Consider the following 9789-nt stretch of genomic DNA (forward strand, 5'->3'; position numbering starts at 1 on the left):
AGGTGAACACATAAAAGAGATGCTTTATTGTTCTATTTGCTTGTCCTGTGGTGACGAAGGTATCGGTTGTTCAGTTAACATCTCTTCTTGTTTTGGTACTCTAGCTCTCGCCTTGGCAGCTTCCTGTTGCTTGAGGAGACCTTCTCTGCGTTTGCGTTCCCTCCGAGCATCTTTATCCTCCCATTCTCCCTGATCCCCCTTCTTTGCCGATTTGTCGCTCTCCTCTTTCAAGTGTTCTGTCAACCGCTTTTCAAACCGACTCATTTGAGCCGTATTCATGCGGAATTTGTCATTACTCATCTCGATCAGCAAACGTAGATACGATAATGAAACTATTAGATGGATCTTTGGTTCTGGCTCCACAATAGTGTTCATTGATGTTAGCGTTGTCGTTGCAGCGTGTGCTGAAGACGCTGTGGAAGGTATATAGGCTATTGGGGCATCGATCTTGAGGGTACTGCGGATGGCCAGCATAGTTCGCTTCGCGGACGGAAGGATCCCAGAGTTCCGATAGCCTGAGAATAAGGAGTGGTTTAAAAATGTCTTTGCAGCTGTAGGTGTCGCCGCTTCAATATGGAGAATCTATACAATGCGCACCAACGTATAAGTTAGGATGGTTAGGCAAAAAAGTGCCTTCTTTTTCTAAAATGAATAACTGGTTATATCTATCGATAAGATCTTACCATCGGTTCAAACTTGAAGTATACCAACTGTGCCTTGGCCATATCAGCAGTCCTGTCACCCATGGCATCCTCCATTAAGACAACTCTATGCGCTTCTGAGCCAAAGAGTGTGTCAATAATCCAGTGTTGATCCCTGGAGTCCTGCTCTGGTGTGATAACAATAGACTCATGACTGACATAAAGCCATTGCCCGCCTTTGGCCCGCTTGGCTGCTTCTACCGCAGCTAATGAAGTATTCTCTGCATATCCTGCAGCGATCTGCGCTTCCTCTTCCTCTTCCTCTTCCTCTTCCTCTTCCTCTTCCTCTTTGTCCTTGCTCCTCCTATCAGTATTATGATTGCTATCTTCTTGAGGTTCACTCCTCTGTTGTTGTTTGAGTTCGATGGCACTGGATTCATTCAAGCCTTCAAGATAAGTGCAGATACGACCAGAGCACGATGATGTTGTCACATAGTCCTTGTGACTATTGACAAGCATAATCAACGGCAACAGAGGTTCATCGACGTATCCTTTGGGGGACTTGTCTGGTGTGTCTGAATTGAGGGCAATTAGAATGGCCTTCTTGCGAAGTGTAAATCCGTCCGACATGGTTCAGTGAAACTTGAATGAGATTGAGACAGTTGGAGGCTTTTTTTTTTTTTTTTTTTTTTTTTTTTGAAAACAAAAGTCATTAAAGAAATTGGTGGCAAATCGTTTAACATCGAATCCATTCTAACCCCCGAACCAGTTTGTTTATTCTCCTCCTGATTCTGCTAATAATATATAATAATATCCTCTTTGTGCCAAAGAGCTTTTTCTAATTCCTTGCTCTATCAATCATAGTTTCGCGTGCCTCTGTAGATTTCCCTGGGCTGGTTCCTTGCTTTTTGCAGAAGTAAGATATCAATAGAAAAATCAGATGACATTACTTTGAAAAGAATCAATATCTTTCAAAAGTAACTTACCGGTATGCTTACCAATTTTTTACATTTGTAAAGCTGATCAAAGTAACAATGATGACAATAAGTGAAGACATGACTGAATGAATTGAAATCAGCAACAGAATGAATAGCAGATTTACAAAGCATTAGATTTTGATCATTTGCAAGAAGATTCTCGAATGGTTGTTTTAAATATACAATGTGAGAGAATATATTTTTTTATACGCAAAAAAACTTTAATAAAACTACTGAAAGCTCCAAATATTGAATCCATGAACTGTGTCTTGAGCTATTCCTGCATGCATAAGCCTTGTGTGAAGCTTTGCACAATATCAACATACACACGCGAGATTTAGACACGATCATACATAATCTCCAAAGAACGACCACCATAGACGTATCCGTTGAATCTTGCTATTAACATGCCAGAAGAGTAAAGCTTGTGTCAGAAGCTTTTTTTTTCCAGGAATCCGGACACAAAAAGTCGACGAAAAATAACCATTTGAAATTTCCTTTCGCTCTCAACTCACCAACAGCTTTTTCAGCCGATTCGAACATCTCGAAACGCACGATACCGGAGCCCTTAGGACGGCCACTGCTCATTAGAATTTCCGCTCTTCGAATTGGCCCACAAGTCCTGAACAAATCTCTCAAATCCTGATCGGTGGTAGTTAACGGCAGCTAAATACAAGAAATGATGCCGGCCCATCGAACTCGCGCTGAGCGTATGCACTAATTATGCTATTTTTGATAACACTTATTTCCCAAACAATTACGATAAACTTACATTGCGGATATAGATCTGGTCACCAGAACCTGCAGCAGGTCCTGAAGGGATAGCTTCCATCGACATATCATTATAGCTACTGGAGTGGTGGTTTCGTGAAGTGCCATCGTACACGTCATGATGGCGACCAGAGCTACTGTCATGCCTATAGTCACTATGTCCACTGCTTCCATATCCATACGAATCGTTATAGCTGCTACTACGATGATTATCATATCTAGACGAGCCACGAGACGAACCGCCGGCAGGAGGACCGTATTTATCCTAAGCATTAAAACATAAAAAGCAAAGGCATTATGGATATGAACAGTTAAGTTCCATTCTTTTATCCCGCATCCTTATTTCTCTCAATTGTCGCCTAGTGCATCATCAAAAAATTAAAAAAAAAAAAAAAAAAAAAAGTGACCTACCTCCCGAACTTCAATACGACGGCCATGCCATTCGAATCCATTGAACATTGCTAGTAGCAATCCGATCGAATTAGTGATTCGTGAGACATGAGTATTTCCGACGTTGATAGAATAAAAGCAAGCATTGGGGTAGCAACGAAGGGCGCGATGTAAGACAAGAAGGATAGACGCAGTTTAGTTTCATCAAATCCACCCAACGATCCAGTCTCGTCCTCGGCGTCAATCCCGATTTCCTCTCTCTCTACTCATCCTCTGCATCCGCTGAGCCATTCACATCCCCTGCAATCCTAATCCTATTCCGCTCAATCTTCCTATTTCTCATCCTTATTTCTTGAAAATTATCCAGTCGATAATGTTTCGTTGAAGTTCAAAAGGGTCGGGCTCATAAAAACGATTGTAGACCTTTCCCATCTCCAAAATGGGCAGAATCAAAAGTAGCTTTTAAGCTGCATCTTTTACGACTCATTGTGCTCCATCTCGAATATTAAAGACATTGAAGGTCTCTGATTAGTTGCAAGTGTCATGACCCGAAGCCCGACCCTCGCCATCCCTTGTCCCCCATAAAATTTGGCTTGCCAAAATGCTAGTTCTTTGATGATCCCTCCACCTCTGGCTAAAACATGTTACGTACAAACTGCTCGGGAGACATCGCTGATTCTATCAAACGAAACGGTTCCTGAACCCTTGGATCGTCCGTCACTTGTGCTGAAAACGTCTGCTCTGTCTACGGGTCCTGCTCTCCTAAATAAGTCCTTCAGATCCTTCCAGTTGACTGAATAAGGGAGCTAATTCAGGCGTAAACCATATACGGATGTTGTCAGGGTTAATTTGTTCCCAAAGCTCCTCTTTGTTTTTTTCCTCCCCAATCTCCTCACTTACATTCCCAACATAGATCTGACGGGTACCGGAATCGCTTCCCCTTGATGATGGTTGGAGCCCTCCACCACGTCCGCCTGAGAAGCCGATTCTAGCTTCAGACTCACGGTCTTCTCGGACGAAAACAGGGCGACCCATCAAAACGACGTCGTTGAGTCTGCGGATAGCTTCTTTAGCATCCTCAGCACTCTGGAATTCGACCACACCGCACCCTTTCGAGCGGCCATCCGAGTTCAATAACACATCTGCATGTGCAACAGGTCCGACTGTTTTGTCCCACATCATGCAAGCATCGCATAACAACATGTAAAATATCAGTTATAACAAACATCAACTTAATGAGTAATAAAAAGAATGACATTCAAAGTGAAAAGGACGTACTCTCCCGCATAAAGTCCTTAAGATTAGTCCACTTGACATCGTAAGATAAATTGCCGACATAAACGCGACGGTCACGCAAACTGGATGTAGAAGTTTGACGGGTGGGGCTTCTGGATCTGGATCGACCACGACCTCCACGACGCTGTTCTGAGTCATATTTCTCATCCCTATCGTGGTTACGCCCACTGCCTGAGCCGCCCATGTAGCTCCTCGATCGGTCTGGGCTGCGACTACGAGCGCGGTCTTCTCCTTCACGCGAATCTCGGCGGTCTCTACTACGACGATCATCATCGTCCTGGTAGCGGCGATAATGAGGATCTTCGTGGCGAAAGGCCTCATCCATAGTGTCACTGTCGTTAGGCTTAAGGACGTCGACTGATTCGCTGGCTGGCACACCATTATTACCGCCATTAGTGCCAAGGTTACTTTCGAAGTCCATCTTGCTTTTTTCTAAATTGATATTCTGGTTCTTTTCTGATTGCAAATCACCATGAGTAGATGTTGAGATCAAGGGGCTACAGATGGCAAACCGGAAAAAAAAAAAAAAAAAAAAAAAAAAAGAACAGACATCCCATGCCAGTATCAAGTTCAATTGCAATTCTACTTCTATATGGCGGGGCATTGGACATACCTAAAAGAATTTCGTCAGAGGTGGGCAATGTAGGGCAATGTAAAACGAAGAGAGATTGCAATTTTATGAACAAGTTTCTGTCAGATATGAGAACTAAGCCACCCTACAGAAACGAAAATTTTACATCTCTCATTTTATGCATTTTATTTATTTATTTATTTCAAATGGATGCATGTGGTGGAAAAAAAAAAAGACAAATAACAAAAGCTATGGTAGCACGCTTTACTTGGACTCCTCAGGGGCCTCAAGGGCTGCTTTGGCGAATTGAGGTAGGACAAAGCAAGCCTTGTGAATCTCTGTGTTGTAGTAGCGACATAGCTTCGCCTCCTGCTCCTTAGACCACTGGCGCACTGGCTCCCTGATGCTGGTGTTGGGGTCCTTGGAGCAGACCATGAGACCGATTTGACCGCAGGGATAGGTTGGGATGGTTGTGAAGCCATACTCAACTCGGGGGAAAAGCTTACGACTAAAGCCCAAGACTTCCTTGATGATGGGTAGGTGGAGCCAGATGCACTCGCCTGGATTTTTTTATATTTTTTTTATAATCCAATTAGAATGCATGTTAATAGGTTAAAGAAGATCAATAGGACAACAGCTGTAAGAATACTAGAGTATAGGGCGATTTGACGTGGTAGCGTACATTGTGTGCAAATGATTCCACCAGCATGAAGGGCATTCTTCATGAGCTCAAAGAACTTGGCCTGAAATAGAGAGGCAGCAGGGCCTATAGACCGCAAGCATTTTCAAATCATCATTAGCCATATATTTGGAAATCAGCTAGAGTTCCGCGGAAATGATGATAATAGCATAAAAGCCAACTTACCAACAGGATCAGAAGAATCTGTGATGATGACATCAAAGCTATCAACCTTGTCTTCGAGAAAAGCAAATCCGTCACCAATGTGAACCTTGACTTTGGGGTGCTCGAAGCCAGCAGCCATGCTGGGCAAGAACTTAGACGCACGAATGACAGCCTGCCAAAGTTAGAGAATAAAAACTTTACGTGTTCAGAAACTGCGTGAATATTATTCTAAATTGTTGCAGCTGATCGCTCCAGTTTAAGGCCATCGGTGGTAATGCTGCTTGATCATCCACCCCAAGTGGTCCATAGGTCACTTCGAATATATACGCCTATTCCTATGGTTTGTACTAGTCAAGATGACTAGAGAAATATTACAAAATGGTTTACCTGATCAATCTCGCAGAGAACGACCTCTTCAACGCCCTCATGCTTAATAACCTCACGCAAGACACCTCCATCACCTCCTCCAATGACTAAGACCTTTTTGGGGTTGGGATGACAGTTCATGGGGACATGGGTCATCATTTCCTGGTAGCTGAAGGAGACAATTACACCCAGCCAACAAAAAAACAAAAAAAATAAAAAGTCAATTGATCCTGAGCAATTCTCTAAAGCAAAGATATCGGTGGGTGGGTATGCTTGATAATCCATACAAGCACCAGGGATAAATAGATACCGTATGCTTCATACTTACGAGAACTCATCGCGCTCGGTGGCCTGGATGACACCATCGAGAACGAGGACATTGCCATAAGAGGTGGATTGAAAGACAAGCACATCCTGGTAGAGTGACTTCTCGACATGGAGGATTTCCTTGACCTCAAGGGTCATGGCCTGGCCGGGCCAGAGAGTGCTAGTCTCTTTAAACCAGCCGTCCTTGACGAGTGGATGGGTAAGTGTCTCTGCCATGTCAGATGCGATGCAAGTTCAACGTACAGATTGGAGAAAGGAGTGATTGAGGGTGGGAAGAAAGCATGGGTTATTATTATGATGGGACTGGCAGGAATCCGAAGATTTGTATCTGAAATTACGTCACATAAAGGGATGGGTACCGCACAATTTTGGCCCAAAAACAAATAGAGTAAAGTCCTAATAGCTACTCTGTTCAGGCACTTGTAGACCCCTTGCTGTCATTGTATGGATTACATTCCTCAGACCTGCTAGTGAGTTTTGTATATCCTTCAGTGTACACTTTATTTATAATCTGCTATATGCTATACTCTCCAGCTTTCTCCGCAAGTCCATAAATCCTTCTTCGTACTCTTTCAACGCTCGGACAGTGACCTCTTCTCTCTTTCTCTTCTTTTCCTCTCTATCTTTAGCTCTCATTTCATTCAGCTGGCGCAGTAAGGCTGGAGAGATAAAACTCTGAGAAGGGGCCCTAAGTCGAGGTCTATGTGCTTGTGCTGATGTTCAATGTGCAAAGGGGCAGCACCATACTGAACATCAAAGCCGTCGTAGACCCTTGACACCAGATACATGTGCTTGCAAGGGATCCTCTGTCGGACATAGTCAGGACATGAACATGACTGAAGGAGGCCCCTTTCTACGTCCGTGGCAACGGAGTATTTTACTTCGGATTCTGTGAACGATTTTGCTACGAAATGTATGGAATGAAAGAACGATAAGAACCTCTACATATACAATCTAAGTTGTGGAATTGTCAATCCTCGACACATACCTCTTTCTCGACCAAATTATCGCATACCATGGCCCTTGCGTCCATAGGGCTCACTGACATCGCTCTCGCCAACCTTTCTTAGTCGTACTGCGAAAGCACTGCAGGTTGAATTCCGTTTTTGACCTTGAAATACTACGTCCTGAAGTCCTGGTCAATAGGCCCCTGTAGCATGTAGATTAGGAAATCAATTCGTAAACTGCGCTTCCCTTCCATTGCATGTGCCTTCAAAGCCTTGAACCAAGACTCCAGAGGGTTGTTTGTGTCTACGTGATGGTAGTCCTATTAAGTGGATTAGAATGTCAGGGAATAAGATTCATTGAAGCAGTCATTTAATACCGCCGTTTACCGCTGCTTTATCTTGTCTCTGACACATAAAGCACCCATTTTAGTCCCCTCCCTTTCGCGACCCAGTTCTCTTCCATATAGCGAAAGAAGGCTTTGGCTTGGCGGTTATCGGGGTTATAAAATTGGTTCTTTATACTACTCAATACTTTATCTATATCTTCGTCAAACTCTGCAACGCGCATTTTTTAAGCAAAGCCTTCATTTGATCCCAGTATCGCTCCTAAGGAGTATGAATACGCGTTAAACCATTATCGTCAAGATATCTTGATGTAGTGCCGACATGATGTACTTTGCCTTGAATCTGTTCCTCATGTGGTACTCCCATAACTTCTGCACATGGAGGTGGCAGAAGTAAATTGATGCGGAGGAAAACACTTCCTGAACGGCATCACTCTGCGTCAGTGGGCAGTCCACTATGAACTTTGACGCCTTGAAGTCGCAATCGGTTCCGAGCCACGATAACCATCTCTCTATGAGAAATCTGTCGTTGAACATAATGTAATGGTCTCAGCTTGGTAGACACCAATTTCACATCGTTGCTAGAATTTGCCAAACTTACGATGATTCTGAGCTGAAGAGTATATGGGCAACTGGGATGCCTTTTTTCAAACCCCGATACTTGACAAGGATTGTAAATAGGTAGACTGAAGAGTCACTATCCCTTTTGCCCTTGCCCTTTTCATTCCTCACAGACATAGCAACTCTCCGTGTGAAGTCCATGCAGGCTATCAAACTGTTATCCTCCATAACTTGTTGAAAACAGTAACGAGGACCTTAAATAAGGTTATCACCATAGGGATTATATTATGAACCAGGGCGGATTCTTACTTTCAATTGGAATTTCGTATACCAGGCAATTAGATAGTTTTGCGGATCGTTGGTACCAATTTCATTAGCAAGCCACCCTTTGCCCTGATTTCCTTGAATTCCCTTCATCCACCCCTCGACACTAGTGACAACACTATCACCTCGGGTGAACTCCTTTATCTGTTTATGTTAGATTCCTGTACGTACATTATTGAAAGTGATAAGAAAGCTTGGAGGAGGACTTTGCACCCCTGCCTCAACCTGCAAATCATGAGATGTTAGCTATGATCTAAGCGAATGTAACAGTATCCAACACATGCTGAAATGGTCATTACCGATTGAAGGCCCTTTTCAGTTGGCCTCAATTCATTCTTGATACATTTCCAATCATGGCCACCGCAGATCATCGGCCGCATCCAATTGTGCTCGTTAGGCTCTAGAGGAAGATCGGCTCTAGACTGTGCTGAAATTCCATGGTTGTGGCATCTATAATACTCCACCATAATCCGATATTGCTCAATAAGTTCTTTGATTCTGATATATACCGAGCATTTGCTACCAATCGGTCAACTTTTCTTTCGAACCTTGGCGCCAACAGACGTATTTGACTGGCCAATTGGATTCACGTGGACGGCTGCGGCCAGGATATGCCTTACTGTACGTAGGAAGTGGTGTATCCAGGTTCCCTTTATGGGCAAGAATAAATCGAGAGTTATTCTCCGAGTACTCTGCCCATTGATATGTAGGCCTTTCTTAGCCCCAGAATTTTCGAAATGCACTGAACATGAAAACTGTAGTAAAAGGATTAGGTGCCTCCTTAGGAATAGGATAAGGGTCTACTGGTTCATGTGGATTAAAATTTGGCGAGTATGATAGGATATCCTTTATCGTCAAGCAGCCTATGCTGAGGTTGTGGTCCAGATTTCTCAAATAGAACAGGGAAGAAGAAGAAAAATGTACAACAAGCACGGGCAATTTTTTCGGTGCAACAACATCACCGGATATCTTTTTTTTTTTTTTTTTTTTTTTTTTTTTTTTTTTGGATAACGGCAATAGCACCAGGTGCTCCCGGCGCCCCTAAGTCTGATGTCCCACCGGTGTGTTCCAATGTTTGTGTCTAATTTTGTGTTAAACACCATGCGCTTCATACGTCGATATTAAGAAAAATTGGACTGATGCCACGTGAAACACCGTGTTGTCCATCCATATGGTCAGTGGTTCTTATATTTTTTGAATGTATTGAGAGCCAAGTATCTCCCTTGTTACAAGCTCGTCGCGTACGGTGAAATATCAAAATCAGCCACCAATGCAATCCAACCATCATTTTTTGAATAGAAAATATAAGAATCACTGGTCAAACGAGGAGTATAAGAATTCACACGTTTTTCTTTTTTTCCTCACCCAACATCTCTTTCTTTAACAGTTCCTCCGATATCCCGCTTCTATATTCATATCACCTCTTAACA

The 9789-nt window shown here is 43.2% G+C and overlaps 3 protein-coding genes across 3 annotated transcripts; all 3 read right to left on the reverse strand.

The window, feature by feature from the left end:
* Positions 1-21: 21 nt before the first annotated feature.
* BCR41DRAFT_389868 (tRNA wybutosine-synthesizing protein) lies at positions 22-1299 on the reverse strand (the record flags this gene model as incomplete). Its single annotated transcript, XM_022028172.1, has 2 exons — positions 684-1299; positions 22-582 (listed from the first exon to the last, which is right to left on the reverse strand). Exons 1-2 carry the CDS (start codon positions 1269-1271, stop codon positions 25-27), a joined length of 1146 nt encoding a protein of 381 aa, XP_021876682.1. The 5' UTR covers positions 1272-1299.
* Positions 1300-1806: 507 nt separating this feature from the next.
* BCR41DRAFT_341826 (hypothetical protein) lies at positions 1807-4733 on the reverse strand. The gene is made up of 9 exons (XM_022022262.1): positions 4689-4733; positions 4058-4531; positions 3680-3942; positions 3432-3585; positions 2801-2850; positions 2591-2654; positions 2391-2443; positions 2134-2284; positions 1807-2017 (listed from the first exon to the last, which is right to left on the reverse strand). Exons 2-9 carry the CDS (start codon positions 4494-4496, stop codon positions 1956-1958), a joined length of 1236 nt encoding a protein of 411 aa, XP_021876683.1. The 5' UTR covers positions 4497-4531; positions 4689-4733; the 3' UTR covers positions 1807-1955.
* A 119-nt stretch (positions 4734-4852) lies between these two features.
* BCR41DRAFT_362513 (spermidine synthase) lies at positions 4853-6462 on the reverse strand. Its single transcript, XM_022025732.1, has 5 exons — positions 6185-6462; positions 5878-6025; positions 5512-5662; positions 5329-5412; positions 4853-5206 (listed from the first exon to the last, which is right to left on the reverse strand). The coding sequence occupies exons 1-5, from the start codon at positions 6397-6399 to the stop codon at positions 4911-4913; spliced, it is 894 nt and encodes a 297-aa protein (XP_021876684.1). The 5' UTR covers positions 6400-6462; the 3' UTR covers positions 4853-4910.
* Positions 6463-9789: the final 3327 nt, after the last annotated feature.

This window comes from Lobosporangium transversale (genome assembly GCF_002105155.1).
Source record: "Lobosporangium transversale strain NRRL 3116 chromosome Unknown BCR41scaffold_55, whole genome shotgun sequence".
Classification (NCBI taxonomy): Eukaryota; Fungi; Mortierellomycota; class Mortierellomycetes; order Mortierellales; family Mortierellaceae; genus Lobosporangium; species Lobosporangium transversale.